This window comes from Lemur catta, chromosome 7 (assembly GCF_020740605.2).
Source record: "Lemur catta isolate mLemCat1 chromosome 7, mLemCat1.pri, whole genome shotgun sequence".
Taxonomy (NCBI): domain Eukaryota; kingdom Metazoa; phylum Chordata; class Mammalia; order Primates; family Lemuridae; genus Lemur; species Lemur catta.
In genome coordinates, this window is record NC_059134.1 from 99,833,752 (window position 1) to 99,855,807 (window position 22,056).

A 22,056-nucleotide genomic window follows, 5' to 3' on the forward strand; every position below is an offset into this window, starting at 1 on the left:
CGTGCTCACTTCGGCAGCACATATACTAAAATTGGAACGATACAGAGAAGATTAGCATGGCCCCTGCACAAGGATGACACTTTTTAAAAATAAAAAAAAGAAAGAAAAATAAAACATTAATTAGCTATGGGTGAACTCAATCATATCTCTGGCATAAATTTCAATAATAGATGTTGTTAGATATATTCATTTTGACAGGAAAAGGCTACCAGAGGATTAAATATTGATAGGTAGAAAGGAGTTTCTTCCCTTTGTTTTCTCAGTTGCCCAAAGCCAAACTGGGAAATATATTTTTGGAAAACTAGACAATTATAAATTGGGCCCAAATGTATTAAAATGAAAGTTTTCAGATTAACCATTTTTGGTTAAATTAATTTCTTATTCTCTTTAACTTTCCACACACATTCAGATTCTTTTTCTCCTACAAAAATATCCGGTTCCCTACTTTTTTCTTGCTATTGCTCATACACAGATCATTAATATAGTATACTTATTTATTTTTTTATTTAAACTATTTTAAAACCTCTGGAGTCAAGCGTTTAAGTATTTATTTAGGCTGGGCACAGTGGCTCATGCCTGTAATCCTAGCACTCTGGGAGGCCGAGGCGGGACAATCATTTGAGCCAAGGAATTTGAGGTTGCTGTGAGCTACGATGATGCCACTGCATTCTAGCCCAGGCAGCAGAGTGAGACCCTGTCTCAAAACAAAAAAAAGTATTTATTTAATAACAAAAAAAAAACCCCAGATAAACATTTTTCTTTTTTTTTTTTTTACAGCATATAGTGTTCACAGAACACTTTAATTTTTAATAGGTACATATCTATAGTATGCTCATTTCTCAAAATACCATGACAGAGCAGGGTAAAAACATAAATCTATTCTTTATCTGTTACCCTGTAGTTTGTAAGAGCTCAGGTCCTTCCAGAGAAGGAAGACAATGAGGAAGGGCTGTTTTTGCTTAGTGTTTTTAAGCACCTGATGGAACTCTCTGGAAGCTGTCTTGGGCATAGTTGTAGGTTGCAGATCTGGTGCAGTCTTGGCTCAGTGGAAGGCTCCATCAACCAGGAGCTCCTTTGTCCTTCTGTTTACTCATTGTGGATAATGTCTATGATGTTGTATGTCCTACGTAGTAGATGAGACTGTATAACACTGCCTCTGCCTTTATCAGTGGAGGTGATAAGCATGTGTCATTAGCCATAAAATAACCACAGACAGATTTCAGAAAAAAACAAAACCTTAGTCATTTATCAGTAACACCCCCTCTCTCAATGAACTACACTCTTCTTTGTTCCTCCCTATACGTTATTCCTCATCCAAGCTTCTTAAATTGCTAAACCTAGGTTTACTGACAAAATTTTGTCATGGTTGCATGTTTTATTTGTTTTGGGCTGGTTTTGCTTTCTGATTCTTTTTCTCTTTTTTTCATTTCAAAGACTTAATGCTACAGTAAGCTATCTTCTGCAGCAATGAGGAAAAAATAAAACTGATATTTAAAAATGCATTTTAGAAATTTATTACACTAACACTTTTTTTAGTGCTAAGAGAGAGCACAGTGATGAGGCTTACATTTCAGTTTTTATTTTGAAGCCCACCTCCTCATAGAGAGGTTCATGAACAGGAAAGTGGACAATGGTAAGCAGTCTGATGCAGGTCTTAAGGAGATCTGAGAAGCCCACATACTGAAGGAATCAGCGAGAGAGTACCCAAATCTCTGTATTCAGAAGTTGTGGAGGGAGAGGCTGTTCACTTTACCAGTCCTTACTTATTTCTACACAGGATTTGAAAATTTTGAATGAAGAGAAAGCATTCATAATGGATGTAAAGGATCATACTTTGGCACATGAGGGACAGAGACAATGTTTCCCAGACTCATACCCACCACCTTTACAATTTTGCCAAAACCACATACTACCTGTACTAATAGTGAATATTTTATTTAAATATATATATTTTAAAGGAACCTTTGGATAGAGGAACATATTAAGTGAAACTATGGGGAGGAGATGTAATCAGCAAACTACAGACCCTCAAAATGTATAACAAATAACACCAACTTTTTCAACAAATAAATTGCAAGGAAAAAAGGGAGGGGAAACCTAGAGATTAAAAGAAAATTAAGAGACATTGATCAAATAATCAGGGAAACGTGAGCAAAAATTATTGTCAATGTTATTGAGTGTGATAATGGTGTTTGGTATTCTGAAACTTTTGCTTACTGATGAAACTAGAGAGGGAACTATAGAGCATTTCATGTCACTTGCCTCCCCCCAAAAAACCTATATGCTAAGGAGGCTAAGGTGGGAGGATCACTTGAGCTTTGGAATTTGAGACCAACCTAGGCAACATAGCGAGACCCTCTTTAGAAGAAGAACCATAAAACTAAATATATTTTTCAATAAAGTGTTAGTATATGTCCAAGTAAACCATTTTTGGCAACACATTTTGAAGAAAGTTGAAATAAAAATCCAGTGGTAAGGGTTTAAACAGTTGAGTTTTGTAGCCAAGCTTGGCCAAAGTCTAGTGACTAAAGAGGCATTAGACACCAAGTAAAGGCATACACTTACAAAATATCCAATTATTTTTAAAAAATGAGATCCTAAATAAGAAATCTCTAAAGCAGGAGAGGAAAGGGTGGTTGTCTGAAAATTAAGTCACCCTACAGCTTATAAGCAAATGAAGCCTTGGGGTGAAACTCTTTTTTTTTTTTTTTTTTTTTTTTGAGACAGAGTCTCACTTTGTTGCCCAGGCTAGAGTGAGTGCCGTGGCGTCAGCCTAGCTCACAGCAACCTCAAACTCCTCGGCTTAAGCGATCCTACTGCCTCAGCCTCCCGAGTAGCTGGGACTACAGGCATGCGCCACCATGCTCGACTAATTTTTTCTATATATATTTTTAGTTGTCCAGATAATTTTTTATTTCTATTTTTAGTAGAGACGGGGGTCTCGCTCAGGCAGGTCTCGAACTCCTGACCTCAAGCGATCCACCCACCTCGGCCTCCCAGAGGCCTAGGATTACAGGCGTGAGCCACGGCATCCGGCCCAGGTGAAACTCTTAATAGGCTGGGGCCTGGCCCATCCCCCTACAAAAGGAGACAAATTTTGGCTCAGTATAAGACATCATTGTCTAACAACTAGGGTTTCCTTTTGGGATAGTGAGTTCTCTTTCAAGCAGAGGTTTGGTAACAACTAGCAAAAGGAGGATCCAGTATTAGACTAGGAATTAGATGAGCTGACCCTAGGAAGGAGCCTGTGGTTCCTTGAATCCATGGATAAGACCATTAAGAGCAGTGGAAATGACAAAGAACTCTATTGATTACACCTCCACAAACTGGCATAAACTGTTGTACCATCTGGCAGATAAACTGAGGCCACAGTAACCTTAATTGTGTTGGCTACTGCGTTTAAAAAATCTCGCAGGGCTGGGTGTGGTGGCTCATGCCTGTAATCGTAGCACTTTGGGAGGCCAAGGCAGGAGGATCACCTGAGGCCAGTGAGTTTGAGACCAGCCTGAGCAAAAGTGAGACCCCATCTATACAAAAAATAGAATTATTAGCAGGATGTGGTGGTACATGCCTGTAGTCCCAGCTAGTTGGGAGGCTGAGGCAGGAGAATCACTTGAGCCCAGGAGTTTCAGGCTGCAGTGAGCTATGGTGACGCCACTGCACTCCAGGATGGGTGACAGAGACCTTGTCTCAAAAAAAAAAAGAATCGTGCAAATAGACCACCACCTACATTGAAGCCGCCTACAATGAAGAATGCACTTTCTGGGAACTGAAAGCAAATGCTTGCTCCTTAGGAGAATCTCCCCAGGAACAGAGCTTTAGTTAAGTTACACGTCACCACGACTTGATCAATACAATGGTACAATGACACTGTGTCCCCCAGACTGTCTAGAGAAATTATATACATTATATACACATGTAGACATATTTATTATGCTTTGCTTTTAGGAACTGATGTTTTGAAGCAACCAATTTTTTTTCCTGCTTTGTATTTTTGGTTTTGTTTAAATTGAGATATAATTCACAGACCATAAAAATCCACCCTTTTAAGGACAACTGATTCTTATAGTCACTGTGACTTGGTATTTAGAGAAGACTTTGAAAAAGGTGTTCCACTCAGCTAGAAAAATTTTTATTGCATTAATTTATATCTTGCCTTGTTTCACCAAGGGATTAAGGCAGTAATGGTATTTGCACAAATAAAAGTAGAAGCCATTTGAAAGATGAACTAGAAGATAATTCCAACACAAGGATTGTGAAAGGTATAGAATTCACTCTTTCAACAGCAAAAATGTTAAGCATCATCAGCTTTTGCTTCCCACGTGCCCTACTTAAGGAGCTTTCTTTGGCCAAATCACTGCTGCTCTGCTCTTCTTTCTATAACTCAAAAACAGTCGCTTGCTAGTAAGAGTTTACAGTGTTGAACATGACATACAGACCCAAAAAGAGAGAAAGGAAATTCAGAAAATTTACTTGTATCTTCCCCTTTTTCTGTTTTCCTTCCTGCTTTATTTGTATTCATGTCCTTATGTGCCAGAGAGAGAAGGGTTTGTAGGGAAACCCCTACTTCTGTGGTCCCCAACCCCCAGCCCCAGACCAATACTGGTTTGTGGCCTGTTAGGGACCTGGACCCAGAGCTCCGCTGCCCACCCACACACCACCACCACCCCACCCCGCACCCCCGTCCATGGAAAAATTGTCTTCCATGAAACTTAGGAAAGGGGGGTGGGGGATGGGGGCCGCACAGCAGGAGGTGAATGGTGAGCAAGTGAAACTTCTGTATTTACAGCTGTTCCCCATCACTTGCATCACCGCCTGAGCTCTGCCCACCCCTCTTCCTCCCAGGCATTCATGGAAAAATTGTCTTCCATGAAACCAGTCCCTGGTGCCAAAAAGGTTGGGGACCCCTGTGGGCCTGCCTAGTCCATCCTATAGCACAGGCTGGGCCAGACCCTTCTCTCACGTTCTTAGAGCTCTTTTTTGTCCCCCATCCCACATCAACATCACAAACTCCCATTTCCTTGCTATCTCTACTGTAAGTAACCAGCTGTGTGACCTTAGGTGAGTACTCTAACTTCCCAAGCACCAGTCATTGCCACAGCACCAAAGGCCCTCAACCACCCCCACTAATCTGCTAGCACGGGCCTTACTGTTTTTGGCCTTTCAGTTCCTTAACTTCAGAGACCTCAGTTCATATTTACAACGTGCAGGCAAAAGTATCAAATCATCCGTACAGTATCTGTTGTTGAAACAATCAACAAAAGCTCTTTCTACTCTATGTGGACAGCAGAGGTAACAAGGGAACAAAGCCAAACACTCAAAAGGACAAAAATAAATAAATAAGTAAAACAACTTCTAGTTCTTGGTTAACTACCTTCAACGATGTTTTAAACCAGGATAGCATGAATGGTGTTTGGAGTCGCAAGCCAGGTTCGAATCCTGGCTTGCCCCTTAACTAAGTGCTGTGATCTTGAACAAGTTAACTTTAATTTTTGCACCTAATCTTAGCCAAAAGACTGAGAAGCAATTAATACTGATTTTTGTCTTAAGTGCCCTTGTCTATGCAAAAATTTTAAAAAAGGGGGGGTTGGGGAGGGACATTAATACCTCATAAAGTTGTTGAGAGTTAAATGAGTATATGAAGTACCCAATACATCCCAGAACACGGGAGCTCAACTACAATAATAAACCATAATTGTTTAAGATTCCCTAATTTGTATACTTTTCCTAAGTAAAGGCTACGTTGCCCTCTGCCTATGTCACTTTTTCCTCATAAAGTTGTTGAGAGTTAAATGAGTATATGAAGTACCCAATACATCCCAGAACACGGGAGCTCAACTACAATAATAAACCATAATTGTTTAAGATTCCCTAATTTGTATACTTTTCCTAAGTAAAGGCTACGTTGCCCTCTGCCTATGTCACTTTTTCCTCATAAGCAATCTGACCCCCACCCCTACCCCAAATACAGATGTCAGATTCCTAAAAGAACAGGATAGGTATGAAGGCATGCAGGTTTTTGGAAGAAACCAGCCAACACCAGTTCAAAGAGATAGGTTCACTGCTAGCTTTATATTCCAGAATGCGGAGCAAGAAGCAATTACACCTCAGGAAAATTCCCAATACCCTTGGAGAGAGCTAATTGATATGCTATGTCCCATAAAGTCCTGCTTATCTGGCTGGGCAAAGAAAAGGGTGGGAATCTTTGCCCTGGGCAAAACCTTCATTCTGTTGCCCAGAAAGATTGATGCGATGCCTCCAACCTTCTGTGCTGCCATCTAAGGATGGCAAGAGCAGGTCTAGCATCAGCTCATGCTCCCCTAGAAGTTAGCTTTTGGGCCCAAGTACAAAATCTTTAGGTGGTCCTCCGCCGCTGCTGCTCTGTCTGTCTGCTGTTGGGGAGCCAGGGTGGGGCTGCACCCCTAAAAGGTGGCCAGCCTCTGGATCTGGTTTGCTGCGTTTGGCCAGGTCCTCATTGTGAGCCTTGCGGATGTGGCGGTAGAGGTCCCCTGACTGTGTGTAGCTGCGCAGGCAGTAGCGGCACTCATAGGGTCGCTCACGTGTGTGCACTGTGGCGTGTCGCCGTAGTGTGTAAGAGCATGAGAAGGTCTTCCCACATGTCTTGCAGGTGGGAACATCCTCAGTAAAAACCCCAAAGCTTCCTGGGGCTGCTTCATACTCAGAAGGCAGATAAAGTGGCTCATGCAGGGTTGGGGGTGCAGGCAGGGGCGAGGTCACCAGTCCTCGATGATACTGCCCTGGACCTGGCAGTAGATGGTAGGGTAGATGAGGGTCTGGAGGCAGGAAGTGGTCACTTGGCCCCACCTCCTCCAGTCCTGCTGCCCCTGACTCCTCAAAAGCCTCTGGCTGGGTGGGTTGTCCCCCATACACTGCTCTCCCAGGTGGGAACAGTCCCTCAGGACCCTGAGGCTGTTCATCTGACACATCAGTCTCCTCATCAGAGATCACAATAGCTTCTACTTTCACCTGGACCAGCTCAGCCTCAGCTGGGGCTGAGACTGAAACCGGGGCTGGGGCTGGAGCTGAAGCTGGGGAATAGAAGCCTTGCAGTGGTCCTCCAGGATCCCTCGGTTCCACCACCCTCAGACTCTCAGGACCCACGTCAAGAGGAGTCAGGGGCTCTAACGAAACTGTTGGGAGGCCAGAAGAAAAGTAGTTTGCAGGAATGGTCTCTGTGGAGCTACTGGGGCTGGCAAGAGAGACATCAGTCACTGGTGGGGGAGGAGCCCGTAGATGTGGTGAGTCAACCTCCATGCCAGGCTGTGTAGTGTCAGCCCCACCGGACACTGGTGGCTCATCTGGAGGACGGACAGTAGGTGAGGGAGCAGCCAGACCTTTCCATTCCCCTTTGCCCCAATGGCCCGATGTCTCAGTGGATGCCAATGAAGACTGGGGGCCACGGGAAGTGTTGGACAAAAACTCCAAACTAGGGGGCTGTGAATTGGTTTCTTCCTCCTTCTTGGTACTGTCCGCCTCTGCCAGGGCCCGGGCTTGCAGCCGCCGCTTACACACCTTGACGATGTCATTCATGTGTAAGTAGCTGGCAGCGGCCAGCACATCCTCCACAGGGGTATCCTCCCTAAGGGCCAGCTGGCCAGCATACATAAAGTCCAGAAGCAGCCCGAAGGCTGGGGCCGTGACAATCTCATTGTGAATACACACCAGATCCTTCTTGTCCAATTCCCGCTCCTTGTAGAAAAGCTGGAAGAATGGGCTGCAGGAGGCCAGCACAGCCCGATGGGCCAAGAACTGGGTGCTACCCACCATCACGGTGCAGTCACAAAGGAAACCCTGGGACCGCTGCTCCCGGAGGCTCTGCAGCAGCTGCTGACTGTGTTCTGGGAACTCCATAGCACCCCACGAAGGAAAGGGGGCCCAAAAGAGGTCTCCACTAGTGGCTCCCTGGGAAGAGAGGACAGTGGGTTAGGGTAGGTAACCTCCCCAGCAACCTTAACATCAGGCCTTAACTATTGCTTGTCACCCCAAGACAATCTAATTCACTGCCCTTTTTTCCCCTAAGTCACACCCAAAGATCTCCTCTTAGCTCCGCCCCGTCGGCCTAACCTTCGCGCAGGCCCCGCCCCCGTTTCGAAAAGGCCCTGCCCCCGGAAGTCCCGCCCCTAACCAGCCTCCGCTTCCTTGATGCCCTCCCGGTAGCTTCAAGCGTCTCCTCCAACTAGAAATCTATTTCGTTCCCAAGCCTTTCCGGGCAATGCATCCACGCCCCACTCTGGGAACTCCCTGAGCCTCTCCCTCTCGCATTCCAGGGGCTAAAAACTCCCAGGATGGTAACTAGAAGAGAAAGCCGATCCCTCACCCACCACCGAGCAGCCACTGGGCGAACTCCGCCCCTTCCCACCTTCCCAGTTTTAATTGGCTCAAACTCGCCTTCCTCCGTCACGGATTGGTCCGCTAGCCTAACCATCTGCGCTCTCCAAATGGGTGCTTGGGGACGTCGCTCACGCAGCTAGGCGTCGCATTGGCTGGCACTCCTATCCTAACTTTTTCCTGTTCGTCCCGCCTTCTTAGCCTCCGAACCCTCCGGATTGGCGGAGCTTGCCCGTCTACCTTGAGGCCGCGGACGGACGGGGACCTGGCCGTAGTGACAGGACCGCGGAGCTCTCCCCTCTGGGCGCGAGGTGGGCAACCGCGCAGTGTTGTGTCTTAGCTAAGAACAGGTGTCTCCGGCTGCAGGGTGACCGGGAAAAGGAGAAACAACAAGCTGTTGTGGTACCCTGAAGGCCCCGGTCCTAGACCAGACTCTGACGTAACTGTGGGCAATAGCCACGCGTCTGACCTGCAGCTGCCTCTGAAAGGTCCCTTCTTCCCTCATAAATTCCACGATGCCCTACTGCTCCAATCCTCTAATCTAATGATTCTGCGGCTCCTCGCTCAGTAATGGTGGCGTGAGAGAACTAGCAGCTGCGGGAAAAATGTGGAGTTCTTAGCCTGAACACTACAGTGGACTTACAATGAAGAGGATAAAACGTTCTCTGTGTCCGCAGCGTACTGCGCAGGTGCCAGTAGGAAGAGTGGGAGTAGGTCGGGAGTGGTGGCTCACACCTGTAATCCTAGCACTCTGGGAGACCCAGGCCGGAGGATCACTTGAGGTCAAGAGTTTAAGACCAGCCTAAGCAAGAGTGAGACCCCTCTCTACTAAAAATAGAAAAAATTATCCCGGCATGGTGGTGCATGCCTGTAGTCCCAGCTACTGGGAGGCTGAGGCAGTAGGATCGCTTGAGCCCAGGAGTTTGAGGTTGCTGTGAGCTAGGCTGACACCACGGCACTCTAGCCTGGGCGACAGAGCGAGACTCTTGTCTCAAAAAAAAAAAAAGAAAGAAAAAAAAAAGAAGAAAATAAAAGGAAGAGTGGGAGTAGGATCAGGCCTCTAAAATGTCCCAGGACGACGATAGATTAACGTGGCTATGTCTGAAGAAATCTCTGAGTCCCTAGGCACCCAGAGGAAAGTGCTGCAAGTTGGGAGTCAGGGATTCTTGCCCCTTGTCTGCCCCGGACAATGTGTTGACATTGTTGGTTACCAGAGGAATAACTCAGTCCTCTTACACCTTCACCCACCACGCTAAGCATCTCCACTTTGTTCTACAGTCAAAACCTCCAGTCAGACCTAACCAAGATTAGGGAGACTTCATCTACCCAACATCCTTGTGCTAGATATATGCAGGCCATGGTGATCTTAGCTTGAGATCACACCGCTTCAAGATACTGTGCCCCCACCGGGCTTGGTGGCTCACGCCTGTAATCCTAACACTGTGGGAGGGCAAGGTTGGTGGATCGTTTGAGCTCAGGAGTTCCAGACCAGCCTGTGCAAGAGTGAGACCCCATATATGGACAACTAAAAATATATACAGAAAAAATTAGCCGGGCATGGTGGCACGTGCCTGTAGTCCCAGCTACTCGGAAGGCTGAGGCAGGAGGATTGCTTGGGCCCAGGACTTTGAGGTTGCTGTGAGCTAGGCTGACGCCATGGCACTCTAGCCTGGTCAACATAGTGAGACTCTGTCTCAAAAAAAAAAAAAAAAAAAAAACAAAGGAATAGAGTTACTATTCCAAAGTAGGAAAGCTAAGATTTCATTTATATAGGCAGAGACAGGAGGGTTTTTTTGTTTGTTTGTTGTTTGTTTTGAGACACAGTCTTGCTCTGTTGCCTGGGCTAGAGTGCTGTGGCATCAGCCCAACTTACAGCAACCTCAGACTCCTGGGCTCAAGCAATCCTCCTGCATCAGCTTCCTGAGTAGCTGGGACTACAGGCACGCACCACCACGCCCAGCTAATTTTTTTGTTTGTTTCTAGTTTTAGTTGGCAGGCTAATTTTTTTTTTTTTCTATTTGTAGTGGAGAGGGGGGGTCTTGCTCTTGCTCAGGCTGGTCTTGAACTCCTGACCTCAAATGTTCCTCCTGCCTCAGCCTCCCAGAGTGCTAGGATTACAGGAGAGACAGGAGTTTTTAGTAGGATTATAACATCATTCATACAAGATTGGCACATAGTTACAGCAATTTGATTGGTTATAGGCAGTGTTTGTTGTTTCTTTTGAGGAAGGCTACATATGACATTTTTTTACAAAGGGTGTAATAATCATGGGGTTTTTGTCATCTGGTCTAAGCAAATCAGGACAACAAGGGGGAAGTTAATCTTCAACAAGGGTCATTAATTAAGAAAGCTGGAAGTTTTTCTTCCTGAGGTTCCTTTAATTCTTTGTGTTCTGTCCTTGTACAGAACAAGAAAGACAACAAAGTGAGTTAATCCATAATCTGAGAACAGAAATTGTAACCGTATGTGGCTGGCTTAGATCACAGTCACATCTCTCAAGGCCTAAAGTGTTTTTTTGGGATTCCAACAGCTTTTAAATTTTATTTATCTTCATACCAACTTCATTAGATTATTGTGAGAATTAAAGGAGATGATTATGTAAAGGGCTTAACACAGTGTCTGGCACCATTTAGGCAGGAACTAGTAAGTGGTAGGTGTTACTATGGTCATATATTCTTTTTTTTTTTTTTTTTAGACAGGGTCTTGCTCTGTCACTCAGGCTAGTGCGTAGTGGTTCATAATAGCTTACTGCAACCTCAAACTCCTGGGCTTAAGTGATCCTCCTGCCTCAGCTACCCCTCTTGGGCCGCCCCCTGCCTCCCCAGTAGAGCTAGGATTACAGGCACGCGTGCCAGCATACCTGGCTAATTTTTCTTTCTTTCTTTCTTTCTTCCTCTTTTTTTTTTTTTGTAGAGACTGGATTTCACTCCTGCTCAGGCTGGTCTTGAAGTTCTGGCCTCAAATGATCCTCTGGCCTGGGCCTTCCAAAGTGCTAGGATTTCAGGCATAAGCCACTGTACCCAGCCTTCATGCTCATTTATTCTGATCCACTCTCTTTCTCGGGCCCTTTTGGTCTTTGGTCTCCTACTGAACACATTTAGGATTTTGGCCAATATTATAAAAGTCATCTTGGTCTTTTACCTCAAGAAAGCTGGAGTGGAGTCACTTCCTTACATCCTATTCAGACAGCTCTGTAAGAATTGCTTATTTGTACACCCCTGTTCATAGCAACATTATTCACAATAGCCAAAGGTGGAAGCAATCCAACTGTCCATTGACAGATGAATGAATAAACAAAATATGGTATATACATATAGTAGAATATTATTCAGTTTTAAAAAGTAAGGAATTTTTGGCCTTTTGCAGTGGCTCACTCCTGTACTGCTAGTACTCTGGGAGGTGGAAGTGGGAGGATGGCTTGAGCTCAGAAGTTCAAGACCAGCCTGAGGGAGAGTGAGACCCTGTTTGTAGGAAAAATAGAAAAAATAGCCGGGTGTTGATGCGCGCCTGTAGTCCCAGCTACTCGGGAGGCTGAGGTAGGAGGATTGCTTGAGCCCAGGAGTTTGAGGTTGCTGTAAGCTAGGCTGACACCATGGCACTCTAGCCTGGGTGACAGAACAAGACTCTCAAATAAATAAATAATAAAAAATAAAAAAGAAATTCTGACACATGCTACATTATGGATGAATCTTGAAGATTATGCTAAGTGAAATAAACCAGTGACAAAAGGACAAATATTGTATGATTCCACTTATGTGAAGTATCTAGCGTAGTCAAATTCATAGAAACAAAGTAGAATGGTGCTTTCCAGGGGCTGGGGGAATAGGAGAATAAGAAGTTATTGTTTAATGGGTACAGAGTTTCTGTTTGGGAAAATGAGAAAATTCTGGAGATGGATGGTGGTGATGGTTACAGAACAATGTGAATAATGTACTTAATGCCATGGAAGTGTATACTTACAAATGGTTAAAGTGGTAAATTTATGTTATGTATATTTTACCAAAATAAAAAAAAGTAAAAAAACAAAAAGGAATTGGTCAATGTTGCTTTGAACACAGCTTTGTGATGAAAAGGGGCTCCAAGGGCAAATCAGTGTGGGAAACAGCATGCTGTATCCTGTTTTATGGAGCTTACATTCTATTGATATTGGGAGACAGATAATAAACAATACATTTTCAGATGGCGTTAAGTGCTATGAAGAAGTAACACAGGGAGATGTGCTAGAGAGTTGACTAGGATTGGGAGACATTGGCTTTAGATTGTGTGATCAGGAAAAGGCCTGACCAGGAGGTAACATTTAAACTGAAATGTGAATTACAAGAAAGAGCCATACACACAAAAATCTGGGAGAAAAGGGATCCACATAGAGAAGTGGTTAGAGAAAAGGTCCTGGTGACACATCGGAAATGCAGGTTTCTCTTTTAATCATCAGGAGTTTATTTATTTATTTCTTTAATTTTTTTATTTGTTTATAGCTGGTTAAGAAATGATCAGGAGTTTATAGAGTGGATGATGCTGAACGTCCGCAGAGAAAACCCACTGTGTCTGGAGCTGGGTGAATGAACAAGGCATGTGGGTAGGCATGAATTTCATTGGTCTTGGTTGAGAGTTTGTTTTTTATTCTAAGTGTAATGGGAGGTGTCAGGGCTGGAGATATATGTTGGGAGTGTCATTGGTGTATAGATGGTGTTTAAAGCCAGGACACTGGAGAAGAAACCCCCTTGGAAAGGGAGTTGCTGGAGGTTAGGAGCACAGGCTGATTAGGAAACTTATGCAATCCTGTTTCTACAGGTTCAGAAGAGATCAGAATGAAGACCAAACTAGGCTGAGCACAAGGACTATGTGCTTGGTGCACTCAAGGATGGCCATGCATGCTGAACCTAGATTTTAAAAATTACAGTTCTCTTATCCTCTGTGCAAATCCGAAAATGTTAACAATCAGCTTTTATTACCCATTGCTAGTGTGGTCCGGCACAACACTGTCAGCAGGTAAGGTTGTACTTGGGGGGAGCCTGGCCTGGAAAAGAGGAGAGGAGGGAATTAGAGCTATTGAGGCCTAGGCATCTGCTTCTTTGTGAGGGCTTGGGCAGTGGGCATCCCCATGGTGTCTCAGCAGTTTGGCTTGGTGGCCTCAACCATTCTAGGAGATGGGCAATGTCAATGGGAAACAGCATTCCTTCCCTGGTGTTACAGCTTTAAGGAAGCATGAGATCTCTGTTATTGCAGTAGAGTAGGTCAGTTTCTTTTACTTACGATATACAGAGACTTACTTGGGCAACAGGGAGTTTGTTCAAGGCCAGATAGACTGCTCTGGCTCTAGACACAGCTGCTCTTGCTGAGCCTTTCTCATAGGTCTGTGTCTCTCTGCATGCTCCGTTTATCAGTCAAGGACTTAGCAGGAAACACATTACACACGCACTTTGGTTAATCCAGGTGAGTTTAATAAAGGGATTATCTACAAAAGTGTGGGCAGAGTTGAGGGAACAGGAGAGGGCTCCTCAGTCCTGGATTCCCATGAGCAGGGACAGGAATGGGGGTAAGGAATGCAGCGATATAGTTCTCTCACCGGGAAGGAGCACTGTCCTCTGGGCTCTGATTTTGGCTGCTTCATCTCCAAATATTCCACACAGAGTGGGTGCTCAATAAATGTTTGTTGAATAAATGAGTGCACGGATGTCTGGAATGCCTGAATATGCAAGAATCTTGGAGTTGGACACCCTGAATTTGAATCCAGGCTCTGAGTAACCCTGAATGAGCTCAACCGTCTGAGCCTGGGACCTCACCTGTAAGTGGGAATAATAGTAAAGCCTGCCTCATGGGGTTGCTGTGTGGATTACATGAGATAAGAACAGACAGTTACAATGCTTACTATGTAAAAGCAGTCTTTATTTGCTGAATGAATGCACTCTGTTAAAGCGCTTTACTTATGTCATCTTTCACTAATTAATTCCGTTAAAAGTATTTACTGAACATATATTAAAGTTAAGGCCGGGCACGGTGGCTCACGCCTGTAATCCTAGCACTCTGGGAGGCCGAGGCAGGCGGATTGTTTGAGCTCAGGAGTTCGAGACCAGCCTGAGCAAGAGCAAGACCCCGTCTCTACTAAAATAGAAATAAATTATATGGACAGCTAAAAAAATATATAGAAAAATTAGCCGGGCATGGTGGCACATGCCTGTAGTCCCAGCTACTCGGGAGGCTGAGGCAGGAGGATCGCTTGAGCCCAGGAGTTTGAGGTTGCTGTGAGCTAGGCTGATGCCAGGGCACTCACTCTAGCCTGGGCAACAGAGCGAGACTCAGTCTCAAAAAAAAAAAAAAAAAAAAAAAAAAAGTTAAGTTATGGGGGCCGGCAGTTGAGGGCCTGTGGACGAGATGGGGGGCGGAGCTTCTTGGTTCCCCGCCCATGACAGCGAGGCCCAATCAGACCCTCGGAAGAGGTGGGGTCCCGCCCTCTTCACTGTCGCAGACCCGGAAATGGGAGAGGGTCGGGTGCATGTATTTCCGGTGGAGACGAGGGGCCGCGGGAGGTGTGGATTCTGATTTCCACCCTACTCCGGGAGGATGTTCTACCACGTGAGCAGGGAGCCGGGTGGCGGCACAGGCCGGGTAGAAAGGAGCTAGGCCAGCGCCTGGGTAAGGGCCACTTCTCGCCCCATAACCTAATCTGGCCTGGTCTCCATGTCACTTTTCCCCGCAGATCTCCCTGGAGCACGAGATCCTGCTGCACCCGCGCTACTTCGGCCCCAACTTGCTCAACACGGTGAAGCAGAAGCTCTTCACCGAGGTGGAGGGGACCTGCACGGGGAAGTGAGTGCCGCGCCCACCGCACCGCCTGATCGGTGCGGATGCGCACAGGGCTATATCTGCAACCCCTCCCCAGCTCCTACTCCTGCAGGGTCCTACCACCAGCTCTGGGGAGCCCTCTCACTCTTCCAGGCACCCCAGGCAGCTAATTGCTTCCTGCTTTGGGTTCCCATGGCGCCCTCGTCAAAGCTGGATAGCAAGACATCCTTCAGCTGAGGTCATTCATTCACTCCGCAAACATTTTTAAAACTGCTGCTTTCCAGGCCCTGTGTTGGGCTCTGGGAACATGCAGTGAACAAGAGGCCAACCCTTGTGGAGCTCACAGTCTAATCATTGTTCCTCTTTCTGCTCTCTTTCTGTGATTCTGCTTGTTTTCTCCATCTCCTGTGCCCAGGGACCGGCATGGCACATCATGGGCCTCTGTTTCCTGAATGAATGACCAGAGAAAGCAGATTGAGAGTTTGAGGAGGAAGGAAGAGGGCTGGGACTTGGACATTGCACAGAGTGGTAGCTCAGAGGGTGCTATTAATGAGTGAGGACTCACTGCCCAAGGCATTGGGGTACTTGGGCCTCCAGCCTCAGAATAACCTGGGGCGGTTTTTGTTTTGTTTTGTTTTGTTTTGTTTTTTGAGACACAGTCTGGCTTTGTTGCCGGGGGCTCAAGCAATCCTACTGCCTCAGCCTCCTGAGTAGTTGGGACTACAGGCATGTGCCACCATGCCTGGCTAATCTTTTCTATATATATTTTTAGTTGGCCAGATAATATCTTTCAATTTTTAGTAGAGATGAGGTCTTGCTCTTGCTCAGGCTGGTCTCAAACTCCTGACCTCGAGCGATCCACCCGCCTCAGCCTCCCAGAGTGCTAGGATTACAGGCTTGAGCTACCGCGCCCGGTCCTGGGGTGGTTTTTGAACATGCAGGTTCCTGAGCCTTATTATTTGCTACAGAATCAAGACACTCTGGGGGCAGGCGTGAGAATCTGCATTTTAATAAGGTAATTCTGAAGCATCCCAAAGATTGAAGTCTGTTGGCTCAAGGACTGCAGCCTTACAGGGCAGTTATTGTAAAATTACCAGAGCAGCATTTGGTCTTATTGATCTGTGCCCTGTCTTTCTTCTGGTCGTTAAGCCCTCCGGGGACAGAGGTGCTGTCTACTCCTTTTGCTCCCCCTACTTCTGAAGCTCAGTGACTTTTGTTGCAGGTGACTTTAGAGGCTCTTTCACCCACAGTCCATACTCTTTCTCATCCTTTTCCCAGGTATGGCTTTGTAATTGCTGTCACCACCATCGACAATATCGGTGCTGGTGTGATCCAGCCAGGCCGAGGCTTTGTCCTTTATCCAGTTAAGTACAAGGCCATTGTTTTCCGGCCCTTTAAAGGAGAGGTCGTGGATGCTGTTGTCACTCAGGTCAACAAGGTGAGACCATACATAGGGAAGCCAGTCTAGGAAGGACTGGGTTGGATCCTGGCTCGACTCTGTACCTTTGGTTAAGTCACTTTACTTGTGCTTAACTTTCCTCCCTGTCAAATTACGTAGTAGTCTTGCCCTGCCTAACTCAGGGGTCAAGGGAGTCGAAAATAATAGTCATAATGACAGAAGTCTGCATTGATTGAGTAGTTACTGTGGGCCAGGTAATGGGTAATGAGCAATGCCTCACAATGATTGTAAGGTGGGTGTACTTCTGTCCCTTTTTTTTTTTTTTCCCCTTTTGAGACAGGGTCTTGCTCTGTTGCCCAGGCTGGGGTCCAGTGGTACAGTCATAGCTCGTTGCAGCCTTTAACCCCTGGACTCAAGTGATCCTCCCTCCTCAGTTTCCCAGGTAGCTGGGATGACAAGCATGAGCCACCATGCCCAGCCACTTCTGTCCTTTTCTACAGAAACTGAAGCTTAGAGAACTTAAGTGTACTGGCCAAGGTCATGTGGTCAACAAGTGTTCAGATCTTGGACAACAAGTCCCAGGCCTAAGCTCTTTACTACTATATTATATTCGCTTAACTGCTTTATTTCTTTTCTTTTTCTTTCCTTTCTTGTCTTTCTCTCTCTCTCTCTCTCTTTTTTTTTTTTTTTTTTTTTGAGATGGAGTCTCGCTCTGTCACCTGGGCTAGAGTGCTGTGGCATTAGCCTAGCTCACTGCAATCTCAAACTCCTGGGCTCAAGCAGTTCTCCGCCTCCCGAGTAGCTGGGACTACAAGCGTGCGCCACCATGCCTGGCTAATTTTTCTATTTTTTTTTTTTTTTTCAGTAGAGATGGGGTCTTGCTCTTGTTCAGACTGGTCATGAACTCCTGAACTCAAGTGATCCTCCCACCTCGGCCTCCCAGAGTGCTAGGATTACAGGTGTGAGCCACCACACCTGGCCTCTCTTTCTCATTTTTTCTGTCCCTCCTTCCCTCCCTCCCTTCCTCCCTTCCTTCCCTGGAGTACAGTGGCACTATCATAGATCATTGCATATATTTGCTTAATTTTAAATGAAAGATTAAAAAAGAGAGAAGCTAGGTGCTGTCGCTTAAGTCTGTAATCCCAGCTACTTGAGAGTAGGGTAGGAGAACCACCTGCCCCCAGGAGTTTGGGATCAGCTGGGTGATATAGTGAGACCCCGTCTCTAAAAAAAAAAAAAAAAAGAGGGGGAGGCTGGGCAAAGTGACTCAGGCCTGTAATACTAGCACTTTGGTAGGCCAAGGCAGGAGGATCACCTGAGGCCAGGAATTTGAGACTAGCCTGAGCAATAGTGAGACCCTGTCTCTCTACAAAAACACTTAGCCAGGCATGGTAGGAAGCTGCTCAGGAGGCTAAGGCAAGAAGATCTCTTGAGCCCAGGAGTTTAAGGTTGCAGTGAGCAATGATGACAGCACTGCACTCCAGCCTGGGTGACAGAGTAAGACCCTGCTTCAAAAAAAAAGTGAAATGAAAAAAAAGCTACAATTCAGACTAGTTTCAAAACATGAATAATATTATTAGGAATCAGATAAAGGTGGGAAGCTTAAAAGACTTGGAGGGCAATAAAAAGTAAGATCACTCATTTTTCCTCTAGGTTGGACTCTTCACAGAAATTGGGCCCATGTCTTGCTTCATCTCCCGACATGTAAGTCTAGGCATGCTCAGTAGGGCTAAGGACACCCATTCACAGCCATCTATGGAAACATCCATTTAAAGTGCTGACCCAGTCTCACTTTCCTTTCAGTCCATCCCATCAGAGATGGAGTTTGATCCTAACTCCAACCCACCTTGTTACAAGACAGTGGATGAGGTGAGTGGGCAGGAAGAAGTCAGTGAGAGGGAATAAAGAATCGGCCACTCTGAGGGAGAATATTGGCCTGGGGATGTCTGAGTACAGATGGTCCCCAATTTACAATGGTTCGATTTATGATTTCTCAACTTTATGATGGTGGCAAGCTGATATGCATTCAGTACATTTGGTTATCAGGAAGTAATCCCATTGTAAGTTGAGGAGCATCTGTACACTATTCCTTCCTCTCCCCAGGACATTGTGATTCAGCAGGACGATGAGATCCGCTTAAAGATTGTGGGGACCCGTGTGGACAAGAATGACATTGTGAGTCTCTTGTTTGCCTTACCACTTGTACTAGGCAGAGCTGAGAAATGTTGGTTTTTTTGCCACCCATAGTTTCTGGGGATTCTATGCTCTTCTGCCAGGAAGAAAGGATGGGTGGGCCAAAGGCCTGGGGTTGTGGGGAGAAGGATGGTTCTGTGCTTGCCTTGGCTCCATTTCCCTTTTGCCTTCCCTCCGACAGTTTGCTATTGGCTCCCTGATGGACGATTACTTGGGTGAGTGCCTGATCGTACCTGCCAGGGCTATTGCCTGGAGAAGGGGTACATGGGGGTGGGGAATAGATACAGGATTTAGTGCCTGAGTCAGAAATGTAAGAAACTTTCATGTCTGCTTGGAAAATCCAGGACATGTGCCCTGCCCTTGGGATGGGAAGTACATGGTTGTGGCTGCCTCCAAACTCTACCTGATGGCTTTTCCTGTTTTCCTAGGGCTTGTGAGCTGAGCATGGGGGCCTCTTACCTTGAGTCCTGATCTAGGAAGTATGACTGTCACATTTACTGTGTTGTCCAGAGGCCCAGTCTGACGGCTGTTGGGGAGGCAAGGAAGGTACCTTGTCTCCAGAAGACATCTGGCACTTCTTTTGGCTTAGGGGCTGTTCCCAGCTTTTTGACTATGTGTTTGCATCATAAACAATTCTTAGTTCTCATGGAAGTGTTATCTTTTTCTGGTGGGAACAGCTCTTTTTTTAAAAAAACACTGTGGGGTCAGTTGCTCACTAGCCCTGCTTTTTCTTAGCCTGATGCCTTGACGCCTCAGCCACCCAGGGGTTTTGACTAATCTGTTTGCCACAGTCTAAAGTTGACCTCATGGAAGGCAAAGCTCTTATATTGAGTCTTTGGCTTTCAGCAAATGATACCATCATTGGTGCCACTCTGAATCCTAATCTACTTCCAGAGTGTTTGCCCTTCCCCTGTCCTTAAAAATAACCAAGAATATCTCATGCCTTTGGAGGATTGCTTGAGGCTAGGAGTTCAAGACCAGCCTGGGCAAAATAGTGAAACCCCATCTCTTAAAAAAAGTAGCCAAGAGTATAACTAGGAAAGAGGGGGATGGAGACAGTAGATAGGAAGAGAAAAACAAGAGGCTAATAATGATATGGATTATGAGGTCCCAACGTAGCCCTTCCTAAGATGGGTATATAAAAACAGGGTCTTTTATTTGCTAATTGATCACTATATTAAACTGAACTGAAGATGCAAAAGATCTCATAATCTAGTTAGGGTAACATGAGAATACATGAAATACCTACAAGATTAAACAACCATTGTTCCCTCACACTTATACCTTTGCAATACTATTTGTCTACCTTGGAATGTCCTTTCTCAGTTTGTCCACTTGTGATCTACTAATCTATCAAATCTCAGTTCAATTACGGTCCCCGCCCCGCCAGCTTTCCTTGACTTCCTTGGGAAGCGAAGCTATGTAGTAGAAAGCAAGAAAACGTGGTATTTGGATTGATACAGAGCTGGCTTCCATTTTAGCTGGGTGACCTTCTGTTTCCTCATTGTAAAATGGGCAGGAAACCCTCTTTGTATCAGAGATCATATATTCAAGTGGCTAGCATAAAGCCTGGCCCATGATAGGTACTCAACTGTTAATAATAATTATTATAAAGTAATATAATAATGCATATCAGAGCTGAGTGCAGTGGTGTGCGTCCATCGTCCCAGCTGCTCAGGAGGCTGACGTGGGAGAATCGCTTGAATCCAGGAATTTGAGGTTGTAGTATACTGTAATATCATGGTCCCTGTATTGTGTGTATTGCCACTGCACTCTAGCCTGGGCTACACAGTGACAAAAAAAAAGCATCTTAACTGGGGGGGTGGTGTTGGCTCCCAGGTGACATTTGGCAATGACTGGAAACATTTTTGGTTGTCACGACTGGCAGGGGCATGCTACTGCCTTTTAGTGAGTAGAGGCTAAGAATGCTGCTAAACATCCTACAATGCACAGAACAGTCCCTCACAGCAAAGACCTACCTGGCCCCAAATGTTAATCATGCTGAGGTCTAGAAACCCTGATAAGATGAAACATCCAGAATGATGTCTGGAGCACGGTAAAAGAGAGGCACTCAAATGTGGTTCCCTTCCTCTTTCCATCACCACTCCTGAACAGACAGGCTATTCCTTCAAATTCTTATTGATACCTCATATTCTGTTATTGTATCTCTTTTTTTTTTTGAGACAGAGTCTCCCTCTGTCACCTGGGCTGAAGTGCAGTGGTATGATTATTGCTAACTGCAGCATCGAACTCCTGAACTCAAGTTATCTTCCTGCTTCAGCCTCCCAAGTAGCTGAGACTATAGACATGTGCCACTATGCATGATACCTCTTGTCTTCATTTTTTTATTGTGGAACATGCTTTTTAATTGAAATTTTATTGAGAAAATTATATATTCACATGCATCCCTTTTATATATGTATATCCAGCTCTCAGGACTGTGCTAAGTTTTCAAAGTTTGTTGAATCCAGAAAAATTTCTGTGCTAGATTTGCAGTGAATTTTCCAATGCAAACAATGTTACAGTTATCTAGCTACCACTCCACATAATATGAGTTGGTTGCACAGGTTGTAGGATTTTTCCTATCCTTTAAATACCATGTGTCCTGGAAGGAAACAGATTTGAGTTGTTGGGTTAGAGGAACTAACTCAAACGAGATTTTTTTGTGTGTGGTAATTATGGCACTACTATCATGTTTAACATTTGCAATTGGGGAAAATGATCCAAAAAATTTAACCCTCATTTGACAGACTTTTCAAATCACAGACCATGAGGGTATTGACCAAATTCATATAGTTGTTGCACTTCCATAGTTGTCTTAGCTCAGTCCTTCCATACTCTAATTACTTGGATTAATGCTTCTGTGAGGACATTTTGGCTCTTGAGATTTTGTTTAGCTAGCCTTAAAATAGTGTAGAATATAGAGATTAAATAGTAAATGTGAATTCCAAATTCAAAGTAAGGAGTATGCTTAAATGACCAGGTACTTGTTGGACAAATAGTTTACTGACCTAGCAGGCTTATGGAAAAAGAATTGCTCTTGATTCTTCTGGCTTTATACTGGTTGCAAAGGAAACAGAATGATACAGAAATGTTTTCCTTGTTTAACTGGTAGTTGAACATAGAACTTAGGTATTATAGATCACTTCTTTTTGGAATGTTTTGTATTGAAACTTAATAAAACTTTAACATCTTAAAAAAAAAAATAAATAAATACCATGTGTCTCACTGAGACTAAAATTCTTAGCCAAGTTCTCAAATGGAACCACCTATTTGTAAATTGTGTATAGGATAACCGGGAAGTAACAACAAGCCTGGAAGGAACAGACTTA

General features: G+C 45.1%; 2 protein-coding genes and 1 non-coding gene across 5 annotated transcripts; 2 read left to right on the forward strand and 1 right to left on the reverse strand.

Annotated features, from left to right (window-relative positions):
- The first annotated feature begins 1 nt into the window (after window position 1).
- Window positions 2–108, forward strand: LOC123643051. Its single transcript, XR_006736627.1, has one exon. It is a non-coding gene; the product is annotated as a U6 spliceosomal RNA (small nuclear RNA).
- A 5,611-nt stretch (window positions 109–5,719) lies between these two features.
- Window positions 5,720–8,365, reverse strand: ZBTB3 (zinc finger and BTB domain containing 3). 2 transcript variants are annotated; one of them, XM_045555892.1, is made up of 2 exons: window positions 8,343–8,365; window positions 5,720–7,923 (listed from the first exon to the last, which is right to left on the reverse strand). In XM_045555892.1, exon 2 carries the CDS (start codon window positions 7,870–7,872, stop codon window positions 6,328–6,330), a length of 1,545 nt encoding a protein of 514 aa, XP_045411848.1. In that variant the 5' UTR covers window positions 7,873–7,923; window positions 8,343–8,365; the 3' UTR covers window positions 5,720–6,327. The 2 variants fall into 2 exon arrangements, with proteins under 2 accessions (XP_045411848.1, XP_045411847.1); XM_045555891.1 differs by having other exon boundaries at window positions 8,339–8,359.
- Window positions 8,366–8,568: 203 nt separating this feature from the next.
- On the forward strand, window positions 8,569–19,370 carry POLR2G (RNA polymerase II subunit G). Of its 2 annotated transcripts, XM_045555968.1 has the most exons (9): window positions 8,569–8,660; window positions 12,825–12,925; window positions 13,141–13,338; window positions 15,047–15,156; window positions 18,185–18,235; window positions 18,335–18,400; window positions 18,635–18,706; window positions 18,906–18,939; window positions 19,153–19,370. In XM_045555968.1, the coding sequence occupies exons 3-9, from the start codon at window positions 13,221–13,223 to the stop codon at window positions 19,164–19,166; spliced, it is 465 nt and encodes a 154-aa protein (XP_045411924.1). In that variant the 5' UTR covers window positions 8,569–8,660; window positions 12,825–12,925; window positions 13,141–13,220; the 3' UTR covers window positions 19,167–19,370. The 2 variants fall into 2 exon arrangements, with proteins under 2 accessions (XP_045411924.1, XP_045411923.1); XM_045555967.1 differs by lacking the exons at window positions 8,569–8,660; window positions 12,825–12,925; window positions 13,141–13,338 and adding exons at window positions 14,811–14,922; window positions 16,411–16,570.
- Window positions 19,371–22,056: the final 2,686 nt, after the last annotated feature.

Excerpts from the sequence above, each read along its gene's own strand:
- ZBTB3 (XM_045555892.1), bottom strand. The coding sequence starts at position 7,872 with ATGGAGTTCCCAGAACACAGTCAGCAGCTGCTGCAGAGCCTCCGGGAG.
- POLR2G (XM_045555967.1), top strand. Across the intron at positions 18,236-18,334 it reads CTTGCTTCATCTCCCGACAT|TCCATCCCATCAGAGATGGA; the intron begins GTAAGTCTAGGC and ends CTTTCCTTTCAG. Across the intron at positions 18,401-18,634 it reads GTTACAAGACAGTGGATGAG|GACATTGTGATTCAGCAGGA; the intron begins GTGAGTGGGCAG and ends TCCTCTCCCCAG.